Source organism: Hyperolius riggenbachi, chromosome 6, assembly GCF_040937935.1.
Source record: "Hyperolius riggenbachi isolate aHypRig1 chromosome 6, aHypRig1.pri, whole genome shotgun sequence".
NCBI classification, from domain to species: Eukaryota; Metazoa; Chordata; class Amphibia; order Anura; family Hyperoliidae; genus Hyperolius; species Hyperolius riggenbachi.
Window position 1 is genome coordinate 270,155,990 of NC_090651.1, and position 17,408 is coordinate 270,173,397.

A 17,408-nucleotide genomic window follows, 5' to 3' on the forward strand; every position below is an offset into this window, starting at 1 on the left:
GGGGGGGGGTGGGACAAAAGATGCCCCCTGCACTATAGACACACCGGGTTTAGTATATATTTTTTTTCCCCTGGTTTTTGCCCTCTAAACCTAGGTGCGTCTTATAGTCTGGAGCTTCTTATAGTCTGAAAAATATGGTAATCTGCATGCCCCCATGAAGGCATCATGGCACCCAGCATAGCACCACAGCACCTAACATGACTCCATAAAGGCACCCAGCATACCCCCCATTGTTGCATCACAGCTCCCAGCATGCCCCCATATAGCTCCGGCCTGGGGGACATCTGGGACACCCCAGAACAGATCCGTGGCAAGTGCCACTGATATTTAGGGCTAGCAACGCCCCTGCAGGTAGTCTAATGTCTCCAGAATTGTACATCAATATGTACCATTGCCAGAAGGTTTCTTTGTCCCCTAGTTTAGTTTCAAGGGTATGGAGGAGATTCCAGTAGACCGGTAGTTACTCTACGAGAGCTGGAAAGTGCCAAAGGCAGGATAGATATCTGCCCTTTTGGGTAAGAAAGAACAAAATATCAGAGCCCTACAAAATTACCTCTAGAAGGCTGACGGTTTAAATTTACTGACCAACCAGAAACTGATTTCATGAGGGTGGTCTGAGGGCCCGACATCCTCTAGTGAGGCCTGTGCTCACTGCCTGGCACCATGGAGATTAATAGGCATTTGCCATAGAACACCAAAATTGGCAGGTCAACCACTGGCATCTTGTGCTTTTCACAAGGGGGTTCATCCTGAGCCTATATACAGGGCATCCAGAAAGTATTCACTGTGCATCACTTCTTTCCGTATTTTGTTATGTTACAGCCGTATTCCAAAATGGATTAAATTAATTTTTTCTTCAGAATTCTACACAAAACACACTATAATGACAACGTAAAAAAATTTACTTGAGATTTTTGCAAATTTATTAAAAATAAAAAAATTGAGAAAGCATGTGTACATTAGTATTCACAGCCTTTGCTATGAAGCACAAAATTGAGCTTGGGTGCATCCTATTTACCTTGATCATCCTTGAGATGTTCAAGCAGATTAATTGGAGTTCACCTGTGGTAAATTCAGTTGATTGGACATGATTTGAAAAGGCACACACTATATGTCTATATAAGATCCCACAGTTGACAGTTCATGTCAGAGCACAAACCATGCATGAAGTCAAAAGGAATTTTCTGTAGACCTCCGAGACAGGATTGTCTTGAGGCACAAATCTGGGGAAGGTTACAGAAAAAAATATTCTGGTTTAAAGGTTCCAATGAGCAGAGTGGAAGAAGTTTAAAACCACCAGGACTCTTCCTAAAGCTGGCACGTACTGTGCTCGTCCTGCATGCCACATGACTTCACAACCGAGCCGATCCGCTGCCCCTCTGCCTCCCAGCATAGCAACAGAATGTGTTGCATCCCTATTGTTTTAGCTCAGCGATGTCACTCGAGGAATTGGGTCAGTCTGTGTGTACAGGCCTTAAGTTATACATCATACTGCTACTGCGATATCTTACAGAATAGGAGGGAGTGGCTTGCCTTTACAAACATAATGCACATTAGTAGAAGGTGTGGTACCAATGGAGTCCAAGGACCTTTCAAAGGAGACAAAAAAAAAAAACAAGACAAGGACAGCAGGAGCCCCGTTGGTGTAGTATGTTGAGGGTATGTAACACTCAACAATGGTAAGTGCAGAATACTGACAAAGGTAGGTTGCAAGACCAGCTACCACAGTATAACAGCTGGTGAGGAAACCCCATCCTCACCCGGGTTCTTTGGTTATCAGCAATGTGGAAATGTTGCAAAAAAAAAAAAAAAACACAAACAAACAATGTGGGTCACACTTCAGGAAAAGTAAAAGGGTGTAAGGGTTCCAAGGAACCAACATACATGGTGGGCACCCTGTGCTGAGGGGGCTGGTATCTGGTATTACTGGGAGGGAGGAGGCGCCCCAAGATCTAATGTGTGTGTGTAAGTGGAAATGTTGACTAAGTAAAACAACAAAAAATGGCTTACCTCTAATAAGAAGGGGTTAGCCCAAACAAAATTATAAATTTAATAGAAACTAGACACTTGAATGAACATTTAAGTGTCCTGCACCTCCATGTTCCTGTCACTTACCACCTCCCTTGACCTCATACTTTGGCCCACCACTGCAATCCACGGTGGTGGCCACACATTCGACCTAATCTTCACCAGGCATGCTCAAATACTGAGTTCGGATGAAATCCGAATAGGTGTTATTCGGATTTCATCAACTTAATTAAAACACCTGTGCGAGTGGGCGAAGGGGGGGTTAATTTTACCCATGAGACGTCTTCTTTGTTCCGTCCCTCGACGCCTCCCACAATGCGTTCCAATCCGACATCACGTGACTATACACTTCCTCCTTCCACCCGGAACTGAAGGAGGAAGTGTTTGTAATCACGTGACGCCAGATTGGAACGCATCGTGGGAGGTGCCGAGGGACGGAACAAAGAAGACGTCTCATGGGTAAGATTAACCACCCCTGGCCCACGCGCACAGGTGTTTTAAAGTGAACCTCCAGACTAAAAATCTACTCAGCAGCACTGAAAAGGCTTGGTGTTTCTTTAACAGTTTCACAGCATCAGAACTTTGGTTTTCTTATCCAAAACTCATTTTTAGCTGCACAGAAGAAAACTGCCCAGGCATTTTTACCCTGATGCTGTGCATGCAAAGCATGATGGGATTTCTGATATTGTTGTTCTCGTTCTGCTGTTTTGGTGCAAATTTTTTTTTTTTTTTTAATTTGAGATTTGAAGCCTAGCGTGTGCAGCTGGGAGGGGTGATCAGGACACAGGACAGTTGGAACTGTGTCTCATGCTCCCTGTCACCTCCTTTCAACCAAAAAGATGGCTGCCCCCATGAACAAGATGGCTGCCCCCATGAAATCACAAACATTTGCCTGTTCTTTTAAAACCAGGTGGGTAAGAGATTATATTACCTATCTATTTTAATTAATGTAGCTAATGTAACTTAATGACAGTATGCTTGTTTAGGCTGAAGTTCCCCTTTAATTACCTGGATGAAATACGATTAACACCTATTTGGATTTCATCCGAACTCGGTATTTGAGCATCCCTAATCTTCACTAGATGCTGTTCCCTATCCAGCCTCATCAACTCTTCCCTCCCACTGTTGGATCATAACTTACTCAAATTCAACATCCTTCCATCCAGCCGTTGCACACCCCCATGACACACTTCTGTACACAAGTTCCGCAACATTCGCAATCTCAACCTTCAAACACTATCAACCTCTCTGCATCCTCTACTTACCCTATCCTTTTTTACTGACCCTGAGCTAGCAGCTTCTCATTATAACATCACCTTAACTTCAGTAGAGTAAGTACTGTGGCGCCCCACTTCAGCCCGAAGAATAAGATTGCAGCTGTGTTAGGATAAATCCTTATATCCAGGTAGTCAATATTCAAGTAGCAATTCACAGCGCAAGTATATTCTTCCTTAGATGTATAGCTTTCCACTCCACCACCTGTATGCACTCAGAGTGCAAACAAAGCAAACGGGCATGCTTTCAGTGGATAATATCAATCTTGTTTATTTCTGGATGAAATAGGGCTGTACAGGTAATACGAGGTAAACACTTAGTGACGCACAGCCTCCAGTGGAAGCCGGAAGTCCGGCGAAACCGGTCAAGGACGCATGTGCTGCGTCCCGGCCTCCACCCTCCTTCCACATACGGACTCAGCGCTAGTCTTTGGACTCTCTGGACAAACCAGTACTCCAGCCATCAGCCTCTTTCGGGACACGTAAGCCATTCCCTTCGGGACATGAACTGTGCTCAGCATGCCTGCCTGATGTTATCCTCTTATCTGCATCCCAGCTACACGGAGTGGGCCGCTTTGATACAGGTTGTATCCTGTGATACATGTGCTTTATCTTTTGGCTGGACTAACATCTCTGCATGATTAGCGGCTCTGGCCAAGCAACCCCGCTATATTTTGGCCTTGGCTTTGCATGGAACTGCGCTGCTGGTTGAATCGGGCTGGTGTCGGACAGATTGACTATATCATTACATGTTTGCCTGACCCGCTTGTTGTAAGCCTGTGTAGGGCTGGATGGATCACGCTTGCTCAACTGCTGATGCTATGTTTTTTCCACACTAACTCCACCTCACATGGAACTATAGGTGCATGGCTGCCAGTTAACCTGGTTCATTACCTTACAGACTGATTACACCGGATGTGCTGTTGATGTGCTTTTATAGTGTTTGCAAAGCAGCAGATTTGATCTGTCAGAGGATTGACATCCAGCGTTCCTTTACAACAATGGTTCTAGTCCTGTTTAAGGACCAATCTGAGTATTTAAAATGATGGGCATGTTATCTTGTTTCCTATTAAGTGGGATTGTGGGTGTTGAAACACTACCATATTGATCAGATTCTATGTTAGTATACACTAGTGAGCAGGGTCAGGTTAGCTAGCTGATCATCCAGGTGGGGAGGTTGTTGGGGGTGCGGGGCGGGCACATTTTTAAATGTTATGGTCTTTTTTATGATATCTATATATTTGTATGAATAAAGTTTTTCTGATATAGCATTTATTATCTGTGATTTGTGCTCAACCGGGTCATACCCACTTGCCCCCTCTATCTCACTGTTTTTTGAGGTAAACACTTACTTCTAGAGGGCCCTAATCCACTTAGGACCCTCACCAGGCATGTAGCGCTTCCCACCCAATGTGGTACTAAGAACCTCTGTAATCGACCCTGCTCCGTGCTGCCCGCTCTTGTCCTGACTAGTTTCGGCTATCTGCTGTCATCAGGGGATAAACCGTTTATCCCCTGATAATGGCAGATAGCCGAAACTAGTCGTCCAGCCCCCTCCTCCCACTCCCTGCATCGCAGCTAAGGACTTTGTCTTCTTCTTTAGTGATAAAATCTCCAACATCCAAAAAAGCTTTACCCATTAGCCTCCTCTTTCCTTACATACCCCAAACCTTACATCCTCCTTAACAACCTTCTCACCACTATCTGAACTCACTGTCTCCTCTCTCATATCTAAATTACGTCCCACTACATGCCCCCTTGACCCCATGCCCTCTCACCTCATTACTTACTTATCCCCTACCTTCTCAAATGCCTTAACCTCCCTCTTCAACCTTTCTCTCACCAAAGGCATCATTCCATCCTCCCTCAAACAAGCCCTTATAACACCTATACTCAAAAAACCTTCTCTTGACCCCTCTTCCCTACCCAACTACCAGGGGCGTAGCAATAGGGGTTGCAGAGGTAGCGACCGCATCGGGGCCCTTGGGCCAGAGGGGCCCCGAAGGGCCCTCCATCAACTACAGTATTAGCTCTCTATTGGTCCTGTGCTCATAATAATCACTTCTATAGATACTTTGAATAGTGGTAATTATTAAGAAACTATTCCCCATCCCCTTCTTGCACCTCAGACACTGTAGTTGCCATTGGCAGGTTTTGGTGCGCCGTATCAATTGCTATGTATGAAGTGCCTGGGGGGCCCCATTGTAAAACTTGCATCGGGGCCCACAACTCCTTAGCTACGCCACTGCCAACTACTGACCCATTTCTCTCCTCCCCTTCTCTTCTAAACTACTTGAGCGCCATGTCTATACTGACTTAGCCCGTTACCTCACTGCTAATTATCTGTTTGATAACCTCCAATCTGGATTCCACCCCAGCCACTCAATCGGAACTGCCCTACTTAAAGTAACCAATGACCTGGCAACTGCTAAATCGAAAGGCCTCTACTCTGTTCTTAACCTCCTAGACCTCTCTTCCGCTTTTGACACAGTGGACCACCCTCTACTTCTCCAAATCCTCTCATCCATGGGCATTCAGGGTCTTGCTCTCTCCTGTCTTGCTCTCAGATAGGACCTTCAGAGTCGCCCACTCCAGCACCACCACCTCTCTCCACATCCCCTCACTGTTGGTGTTCCCTGAGGCTCACTCCTCAGACCTCTCCTTTTCTCTATCTACACATATGGTCTTGGTCAGCTTATCAGCTTCCAATATCCAATATCACCTATACGCTGACAATACCCAGATCTACATTTCAGCACCTGACTTGGAAACCAGAGACTGGGAAAAAAAAAAGTTTTATACATACCTGGGACTTCGTTTAGCCTCATGTGCACAGATCGCTCTAACGCCGCCGTCCTCCGCTGCCTGCAGCTCCGGTACCGGATCCCGTAACTTCCTCCAGTCGCGGCTAGTCTACGCAAGAGGAAGACGGCAGCGTGGGAGCGATCCGTGTGCATGGGGCTGGAGGAAGCCCCAGGTATATATAAAACTTTTTTTTACCCCATCTCTGGTACATTTTAACAGCTCGTGTCCCTGACTATCTCAATGCAATTGCCTCCTTCATGTCCTCCCGTTTTCTAAAACTCAACATGGACAAGACTGAAATGGTAATTGTGACGAACATTACGGAAAGTCGTGCGCGTAAACGCCAACGATTTTCGCATGGTCGTGCACAGTTACTGTCAGCCCTGGGTAGAATAACAAATACCTTTCTTTTGCTCTCCTTCTGAGAGCATTGCAGAGAGTACAGTGACCTTCCCCCCACATCCTGTTCAGGTCAGGAAGGAATTTAACACGTGGCTAACTCCCCTGGGGAGCAGCCATTTGGTCGCTCATCTCCACCAAACCAGCTCAAACTGGTTGAGATTCAAAATTTCCCTCCAAGCTCATAGCTTCACACAATGGGAACATTTACTTTATTAATAATTCAAAATAGGTTTGGCACAGCAAGACCAAAATTACATTTCCTGATACCTAGGAAACAGGTCTATAATTCACATGAATTATCATTCTCTAGCTATCAGGAATCAATTGAGAAACCACTTTATCCGGCATGCGTAGAGCGAATTCGTTAGACTAGGCATGGATAGCCTCATTTAATACAGAGTCGCATGCTGCTTATGAATATGGGCTCGGATTTGCGATACACTAATCTTGGGCCGAGTCACACAAATTATTAATAAATTGGTACATTTCTTGCTCTAAGTCTGAGGGTGGCAACCTGGCTTCCAGGAGGGAACCCTGCCTTAAACACACCTACTTTCCAGGTAGTGACCGCCCCAAAACTGAGGTCAGTAAAAAGTGTTTGCGAGGAACTCCGCCTCAGTTCTTCATTTTCCATCTATCAGGGAAGGCAGACATGTGCTTAAGGAGAACCGGGCGCATGTTGTGTACAAAGGACTTTTAACCTGAATGCCTACTTTAAACTGGACTTCTTCAAATGGACTGCTCAGCTAACTAAGTAAGAACTTTCTGATTGTATTCCTTTTTATTTTTTAAGCTCTGTGTTTTATATGTTAATAGGTGTATATAACTGTATGTAATGCATTTGTGTTATTAAACGTTTAAAAATCGTTTAGCGGTTATGACCTGTTGCTGAACATACACAATCGTACCTATTCTCCTGAACTCGCTACCCTGTGTTTAATAGAAGTATACATTTATAACCCGTATGCGTGAATCCGGCTCAGATAGTCAGATCTGACCCAGGTTCCTGCATACTGCTAAGGGTTAATAGAGCGTTCTCCAAATCCTAGTATAATTACAGTAGCGGGCTGTGTAACTCGCTTGGTGGCAGATCTTTGAATTGTATATGTGTGTGGTGAATCCGCTAGTGGCAGAACGCTCCCTCCATTAGTCAGTTCATCAAATTGCGAACGCGGGTTACCCTTCGTGATGAACAAATGACAGTGTGAGAGGATTTCTGACGCCGATCGATTTACCCCATCCACAGACCGGCCTTGCGGTCTGTGACAGTAATTCCCCCACCTCACAATTCAGTGCCCCTGCCTGACATCACTATTTCTGTTGATGGCACTTATATAACACCTGTTCCCAGAAGCTCGCTGCCTAGGTGTAATATTAGACTCAAGTCTCGCATTCAAACCACACATTGACAAACTATCCTCCTCCTGTCGCCTCCACCTAAAAAACATCTCCAGCATCCGCCCTTATCTCACACAGGACACTACTAAACTTCTGGTGCATGCCCTGATTATTTCACGACTAGACTATTGCAATTCTCTACTCTGCGGCCTCCCTGCCAAACATTTAGCCCCGTTACAGTCCATCATGAACTCTGCTGCAGGACTCAGCCACCTCTACTCCCGCTTCTCCAGCCCAATCTCCCTCTGTCAGTCCTTTCACTGGCAGGCAGTTACACAAAGGATACATTTTAAAATCCTTACTCTCGCCTACAAAGCTCTCCACAACCATCTCCTTCCTATCTAAATCAACTTATTTCCAGATACCATTCTACACGCAATCTCAGCTCTACTAGCAATATCCTTCTGTCTTCCCTGGTCACCTCTTCTCACTCCCATTTACAAGACTTTTTACTATCCTCTCCACTCATCTGAAACTCTCCCTCAACACATCGACGTTCACCCACACTTACTCTTTTTAGGCTCAATCTGAAAATTCACCTCTTCAGACAAGCATACTCTCCTACCTAGGACACTTTGCCCACCAACCACCATTTCTACCACCCCATACACCGTTTCCCTTTACCTACTTTCCTATACCTTAAACCTTTAGATGGTAAGGCCTTTTGGCCAGGGTTCTCTTCCCCTCTTGTCTAACAATGCTGTGTAATGGGTGAACATACATCCCACCCCTTTGTAAAAATATGTAGTTAACGCGGTTCCGAGATGAAAAACTAACTATAACAAGTAACTTGTCTATATATCTTATCTAAAGTTTAGATAGTTCACACAGCAAATCTAGCTGCAAAGAGCTTCAACAGTTTAAGATTATTTATTCCTGTGATACAATGAGAGCGGCCATGTTCTGTTTGTCACATTACACACAGGTAAGCTGATCTGTATCTCCAGCCCTCAGCGTGTTAAAAACCTCCTCCCTCCTCCCCTCTGCCTCTGAAATCTCTGGCTAGTAACCGCCTCCTCCTCCTGCCCAGACTGAGCTCCTAAAAGCCCTTGCTACTAAGGCTTAAAGTGGCTCTCTGGAGAAGCTGTGGGCGAGGCTTGTTTAGTTTATAGGGAATTAGAGTATTACAACAAAACAAAAAAAGTATTTGGCTCGAGGAATGCCCTATAAATTATATGAAAGGAACACAATTATGCAATGAGTAAAAGTTTATCTTGGATCCACTTTAACCATTTCTGCCGCCCGGACGTTAGGCTGCTCTGCTGCGGTGCCGCGCTTCAGTGCACTCCCGCACGCGGCCCCGTTCCCCCGTGCTGTCCCCAGTAGCCCGGCCCCTGGGATCAGTGAACGGGAACATGGTTCCCGATCACCGATCCGTGTCCCCAGCAGAAAAACCGAAGTGCTCTTACAAGAGGCTTCAGTCTTTCTGCACGTAACATTTCCCGCTTCCTCCTTGTGCTTCCGGTTAGCGAGAAGCACAAGGAGAAAAAAATAAACTCAAGGTGGCCATCTTGTGGCCAAATAGTAAAACTACACCTACATATTTTTTTTGCATTACAATTTACACATATAATAACATTAAAAATTAACTGTTTATTTCCCACACCAAAATATTACCGAAATAAAATTTGTAATGGAAAAAAAAATTACAATTATATAAAAAAAAAAAAAGACATGAATAGTTACCTCAGGGTCTGAACTTTTTAAATATGCATTTGAAGGGGGTATACTACGAACATTTTTTAAATTATAAGCTTATAAATAGTGATGGACGCAAAACTGAAAAAATGCACCTTTATTTCTAAATAAAATATTGGCGCCATACATTGTGATAGGGACAAAATTTAAATGGTGTCATAACCGAGACAAACGGACAAATAAAATATATAGGTTTTAATTATGGTAGCATGGACTATTTTAAAGCTATAATGGACGAAAACTGAGAAATAATGATTTTTTTTCCATTTTTTCCTTATTAATCCTGTTAAAATGCATTTATAAAAAAAATAATTCTTAGCAAAATGTACCACCCAAAGAAAGCCTAACTAGTGGCGGAAAAAACAAGATATAGATCAATAAATTGTGTTAAGTAGTGATAAAGTTATTAGCCAATGAATGGGAGGTGAAAATTGCTCTGATGCATAAGGTGAAAAATCCCAGCGGGCTGAAATGGTTAATTTGTTCAATGCATCAGCGGTTATCCACTCGTCTTGTATTAACTTTTGTATTGTTTATTTTGTATTGTTATGCTGGCGCTATATAAATCAATAATAATAAAAATAATAATTCAAGTGTCAGTCGCCACACTGAGGGACTCTGAGGAGGAGTTATACTGAAAGGACCGCCAAAGTCGGTATAACACCAAGTGCATTTAAGACTTTATAGTCTCTTTAAAGGATACCAGATGTCAAATGATTAATGGAAACGGGGGGAGCAGGCATATACTCTTACCTGTCCTGATGCCTGTTGCTTCCCCCCGTTCTCCTCTCTGCCTCCGCATTATAGCTAAAAGCCCCCCAGGGCCCTCTTCCGGGTCACAAGAGTCGGGCTTTACTGCACAGGCACTGGCCAGGCTGCGCACGTCCTACAGCGCAAATTCATGCCCAGAAGCTCTCTGCGCATGCGTATGCACGGATCTGTGCTGTAGGACGAGCTCAGCCCAGCTAGTGCTTGCGCAGTAAAGCCTGACTCCACGACCTGGAAAAAGGATCCCGGGGGGCTTTTAGGCATAATGCTGGGGGCAAAGAGGCAAATGGGGGAAGCGACAGGCATCAGGAAAGGTAAGAGTATATGCCTGCCCCGCCCAACCACCAATCCACCCCCACCCCCCACCCCCATCCCGTTTCTGTTAATCATTTGACATCTGGTATACTTTAAAGAGAATTGTGAAAATATCACCAAGGAGAAAACCTAGGACTAGGAGAAGAAGTTAATTGAATAATGGCTCATGTGAGCTGTGAAACTGCAGCTTTATGTTAGGTTATGAACATGTTTAAATGATGATTATGGTTTAGTCTCACCTTAAAGGAAATCTCCATTTTCGAGGTTGCACACATACAGTACACGTCTTTGTTGAAAGAAATGGTGAATACCACAGAAAGCCCTTGCATTGGATCCGTACTTTTGTATTTTTCAAGTGCAAATCTTCTTTGAGCTGATAATAACATAAATTACATACATCAATTCATTCATTTAAAAAACATCCCTTTTCAGTTGTGATTATTTTTTGATAGAAGGACAAAAGTCTCCCCCTAAAAAGGTGATAATGGTTTTGTCAGTGACTTGCAATTGATGACAGATGAGAAAGCCCCTTGTCAGGCTTTTTTTTTTTCCTTTCTCCTAAAAAAAATCTCCCTCTTTTACCCTCCCAATAGTTATTTCAGATAAGAATATTTTTTTTATAAAGGACATAAAACAATAAGGGAGCCGCAGCTTGGCCAAGCCTCTCCTCCTAAAATCAGATGAACTGCCCTACAAGCCCACAAGAAACATGTTGTGTATCTCGTTATGTTGATATATAAGCCCCCCCAATGCCCTTTTCTGTTTCATGCGGCTGCTACAACTCTTTTCAGCTGAAATCCTACTCTGTAACAAAAACTAAATAAGATGGGGTTTATAACATTTGATTTAAGACACCCTCCACTGCCACAGACTCACCTGCCAGGCTACAGCACCACCAGGGCCGGGCCGAGGCATAGGCTGGAGAGGCTCCAGCCTCAGGGCGCAGTGTAGGAGGGGGCGCAGAATTCATTCAGCTGTCATTCTTAATTGTGTTTGAAGCAGAAAGAAATAAGAAAAGGGGATACATGGCAGTGACTGCAAGCCGTATAACTAGATATTAAGGTGTTGGGGAGGTTGTGGGCCCTGTGGCCCTCTCAGTCTAATAGCAATCAGTGTGTGACGGCTGGGGTGGGAGAGATGGATGAGCGCACTTTGGTGTCTCAGCCTTGGGTGCTGGAGGACCTTGTCCCGGCTCTGAGCACCACCAGTCTGTAACTATTTGGAACACATGTCCTAAACAGTATAGATACCCAGAACCCATACACCATCTAGACATCCACAGGAGTTCACTAGTTCAAGCCAAGTCACATGGTTTTCTTCCACATAATAACCTGCCCTTTAACCTCCCTGACAGTTTGAGTCCAGATTTTAGGGTCTAAAAGTGGAGCAATTTTTTAACATGCAATCGGCATTAGGCGGTCAGACGCTAAAATCAGGGGAAAAAAAAAATCACACCACAATGATATCTGCGGCAGCTCAGCATTTACTCACCTCCCTGGGATCCAGCACTGCGGTTCTCCCTCTGTCCTCCGGGTGGTGCTGTAACCCTGTTGTGAGATTACCATCTGTCATCCTGATGACAGACGGCGATCTCACCAGGGGGACGCAGAGCCTTTGAAGAAAGGAATGAGAATAGTTGCCGATCTGGATCCCGGGGAGGCGAGTTAAAATATGCACTGCACTCTGCATAGAGCTCCCGGTGGCTACAATGAGTCAGGCTCGGGGTTACCGCTCCTGGTTGCTTTTTTCCACCCCAAGCCTTACTTGGGATAACCACCAGGGAGGTTAAAGCTTTTTTTATTTTAAAACTTTATCTTTCTGCTTTAAAACAATGGAGTCCATTTATAAAAAAAAATTACAATTATCCTTCAGTAAACCAATTTATGTGTTTGGGAAAATTTATTTCCCACATGTAGAATTGTGGGTGCTCAAAACAGGAACTGAAAACAAGCTTTTTGCTAGCCTCCAGTCAAAGCTGCTATAGGCCTTTAGAGGCTGAAACCCCATGATCAACTATTGCGGCTTCTGGAAAGTTGAAAGGGAAAAATCCAGTCTATTTTTATGTATACATCAGAGGCCAGTTCCAGTTTATGCACCCACAATTAACATACTGTACATGGGTCCATATGCAATTATCTTTTCACCTGAGTTTTGTCCTAGAAGGTAATGTTTCATCTTCTATTTGGAAAAACTTTTCAGCACTTTGCAGTTAAAAATGTATCAAAATGTAGGTGGAAAAGTAATTTTGAAACTATTTTAAGTATTTTCTTGCTTGCTTGATTTAACCACTTCAGGACCACAGGCTTACACTCCCTAGTGACCTGGCCATTTTTCATAACATAGGGCTGTGTAGCTTTGTCAGCATGCTGCACAGCCCTACAACTCAGCACACAAATGAATTTAACCTCCTTTTCTTGTCCTTAATAGGAGGTATCTGATCGCTGCTGCGATCCTGTGTTGTTGTTTTTATAATTAAAAAAAGGGAGGCTTTTCCCTCCCTCCTTCTTCTCCCTCTCCACTGTGCCATCCTAAATCGCCATAGGATGGCGATTGGCACTCTTCCCCGCCTCTCACAGGCATCAGCCTATGGGAGGCCACGCATTATGACCCGCTCTGAGGGACAGCTGAGTGTCCCTCGTACAGTGCTGCAGGAGATCGCAGCGCTGTACAAATGTAAACAAAGGGGATTTCTTTTGGCTCTAAACAGTCTGCTAGCCGCGATCGCGGCTAGCAGGCTGATCACGGAACGGAGCTCCGTGAAACTGGCAGGGAACGATCGCGCATGCGCGCATGCGTTCCATGCTAAACTGCAGCTCCAGTACTTGACGCCAATCGGCATTAGGCGGTCAGGCATTAGGCGGTCCTGGGGCTGCCGTCGCGGTCACACCAGTCAGCGTGACGCAGTCGTTAGGTAGTTAAAGGGCATTTTATTGACAAGTTTGAAATGATCACTTAAAAAGAAACTCAGGGGAAAAAGTTAATTGCATATGGGCCATGAGCCCTTATTCAAATAAGTTTTCTTACAGGATATGTTTTCACACCTCCTCCCTAAAATAACCTTTGCGCCACCAGCAAGCAAGAAAACATTGCAGTTGTTATTTTTGTAGACTAGATGAAAAATTATCTCCTGAGAGAAAATTCTGGAGAAAAGTTAATCAAATAGTACACACTGGGGCTGATTCACAAAGCTTTTGTGTTAAATTATCTCACCTTACTCACTAACTCCAATTTATCTCTCCCTAACTGACTCAACCCATGGTTTTTCTCTCCTTTTTTACTTAAAGGGAACCAGAGAGGAACGTAGTAAAAAAAAAAAAAGAAGAAGCTTTTATACATACCTGGGGCTTCTTCCAGCCTCATAAGCCTGGATCGCTCCCACGCCGCCATCCTCCGCTTCCTGGATCGGCGGTACCGGGTCCCGTCACTTCCGGCGGACGCGGCCAATTGTCCGCATCACAGGGGCTCCCTCCATACCCGAACGCATGCGGCTGCGCAGTAGGCAGCCTCACGCATACGTACATGGAGGGAGCTCCGTGTGATGCGGACTATTGGCCGACTGGCGGCCGTGACGGGACCCGGTACCGGCGGATCCAGGCACCAGAGGACGGCGGCGTGGGAGCGATCCGTGCGTATGGGGCTGAAGGAAGCCCCAGGTATGTATAAAATCTTTTTTCTGGGGCCTCTGGTTCCCTTTAACTCGTTATGTATCTCTTCTTATACAATTACGTTTTCTTAATTAAAAACCACAGGAATTCTCACATCACACTCCTCCCAATAATTTACCAATAACCTTATCACTACTAATTACATTGAAGTGATCGATATATTATTTTTTTGCGGGACAAACTAGGCTTTCTTTGGGCAGTACTTTTTGCTAAGAATTATTTTATTTTGTAACAAAATAAAAAAAAAATGTCTCAGTTTTCATCCATAGTAGTTCAAAAATAAGATTTGCTATTATATAAAACCTACACATTTTATTTGACCATGTATCCCGTTTATAACAATATTTGAATTATGTCCCTATTACAATGTATGGCGATAATATTTTATTTGGAAATAAAGGTGTATTTTTTTTCGTTTAGTGGTTTTTTTTTTATACTATATTAATAATTACAAGCCTTTATTTACAAAAATAACAATAATATGCCCTCATGGCACACACATTAAAAAAGTCCCTAAGGTAGCTATTTATGTTTTTTTTTAAATGATTTAATTTTTTATTACAGGTGTTATATTTTGGGAACTATGGGGTAGGGGTGAAAGGGGTTAAAAAATAATAAAAATGTATTTATTGTTATATGTAATAGTATATGTGGGTGTATTTTTCTTTTTGGCGACAAGATGTCAGCACACTTAATTCTTGTGCACTGTGAACAGTACACAGGAAGTATTATGTGTATCTGTTTACTTTTACTTTTGTGAATGAATGCTGGTATCTCGCTGATGCTGGCTTTCATTCATCACAGGCACTACGATCAGCTTTGGAAACAGCTGTTTCCCATTCACCGTTCAAGGAATGGCGGGATTGCGACAAAGGTGAATAGGAGCGTGCCTGGGATCCCGAATGACAGCCGTAAGTAAACAAATACGCATTTTTATGCCCCTGTTCCGCAACTGAAGTTTACAAAGGTGTAGATATGCATAGCAGGGATCTGGAAGTAGTTAAAGGACCACTACCACGAAACATTACATTTTCAAACACCCCCACAGTAGTTACAGCAATCATACTAAATATTCACAGTGTCATTTATTTCAATTTATAGCATGGCCCTTTAAAGATCCGTATGACACTGTATACTGTATATGTCAGTTCCTGCATTCGCGCTGACGGGACTTCTGCATCTATAAACCCATCATAGGGGAAGCCTTATCAGTGGTTGTAAACAAACAAGTAACTGATTGTTTAATCCTTCCCGTGCCCCAGTCTTTATAACTGCCATAAATCCTCATGAAAACCAGGGGTCGAGTCCTGCGTGAACGCGCGTGGAACGACGTCCACCTGCTTTTTTCAGAGGGTGGACGAAGTCCACCCTAGCATGTGTGGAGGGAGAGAGTGCAGAGGAGAAGGGGCGATCATGGGCACAGCGGGGAAGGGGGGACGTCTCCCCCCCTCCCTCACCTTGGGGCTCTCCCTTCCTCACTCTCCCCCCCACCCCCCCCAAGAACTAAAATTTGTGGGCGGCTGGCAGCGGGCATGACTTACCTCCCTCTCGTTCCAAGCACTGGGTAAGTAGTGATGTCCGGTTCATTTGAGCCGGTTCTTTCCTGTAAGTTGAGTGATCCAACTCATCACACTGAACCGAATCAGTTCAGTGGATGAGAAAGGAACTGCAGCTGAACACAGTGTGCAGCTGCAGTTCCTGTCTCATCCACTGAACTGATTCGGTTCAGTGTGATGAGCTGGATCACTCAACTCACAGGAAAGAACCGGCTCAAATGAACCGGACATCACTACATACCCGGGCTTGGAACAAGGAAGAGGTAAGTCCCGTCAGCTGCCAGCCACCTGCAAATTTTAGTTCTGGAGGGGGAGAGGGAGGAAGGGGGAGGGAAGGGCCCCAAGGTCCCCCCTTCCCTGCCGCTTTGCCCACTGATCCCTCCTCTCTGCGCTGCCTTCCCTCCTTGTGGGGACATCTGGCTACCTATTCTGGGGGCACCTATAGACTTGGCTACATATACTGGGGTACTGGGGACACCAATACACCTAGCTACATATGCTGAGGACATCTATACACCTGGCCACCTTTTCTGGGGACATCTATACACCTGGCTACCTATTCTGGGGACATTATACACCTGGCTACCTATTCTAGGGACAACTATAGTCATGGCTACTTATACTGGGGACACCTATAGACCTGGCTACTTATGCTGGGGGTACCTATTTTGGGGGAACAGCTGTCAGATTATCTGTATTTTTGAGAAACCGCTGTTAACAGATTAAGTGTATTTTGGGGAACAGCTGCCAGATTACGTGTATGTTAAGGTAACGGCTGCTGCCAAATTACGCGTATTTTGGGGAACTGCAGCCAGATTGTGTATGTTTGGGGGACCACAGCTGCCAGATTACATGTATTTTGGGTGTTACGTGTATTTTGGGTGATCCGCTGCCAGGTTTTGCGTATTTTGGGGAACTGCTTCCAGATTGTGTGTATGTTGGGGGAGCTGCTGCTGTCAGATTGTCTATTTTGGCGCCATGTCTATTTTGGGGAACCACTGCCATATCATCTGTATTTTGGAGAAACTTCTGCCAGATTACGTGTCTTTTGGTGAAATGCTGTCAGATTACATCTATTTTTGGGGGATACACTACGGCAGAGCTCAAACTTCCCCGGCAGACCTTTTACACCACTGCTAAGGTCATGTATATTTGGACCCACCCATGACCACGCCCATGTTATGCTTGGCCACGCTCATTTTTTGCGTGCCGCAGGGGTTTTTCGGTTTAGTCCACTCACCTCTTTTCCCAGGACTAGACCCCTGATGAAAACCCTCGAGCTGACAAGGTCCCCGCAGCCCCCACTCTCTGCCTGACAAGCATTCAGTGAGACAGCTCTCACCACAGCACGGCACATGGTGGTGCAATAAGACACCTCGGAGCTGCTCTCCCCGACCAGTCTATTCAATCTACTCCTGCTCTGCCTGCTTGTAATGATGCGCAGACGCAGAGCTGCTAAATCTCTAAACCAGCTCTGCGTCTGCGCATCATTACAAGCA

At 44.7% G+C, this 17,408-nt stretch overlaps 1 protein-coding gene across 1 annotated transcript in view; it reads right to left on the reverse strand.

Annotated features, from left to right (window-relative positions):
- Positions 1-17,408, reverse strand: part of IL18 (interleukin 18) — a 65,012-nt gene that overhangs the window by 13,565 nt on the left and 34,039 nt on the right. The window contains exon 4 of the mRNA XM_068240809.1: positions 10,928-11,061. Within this exon, the coding sequence (XP_068096910.1) occupies positions 10,928-11,061 (134 nt within the window). The remainder of the gene's footprint in view (positions 1-10,927; positions 11,062-17,408) is intronic.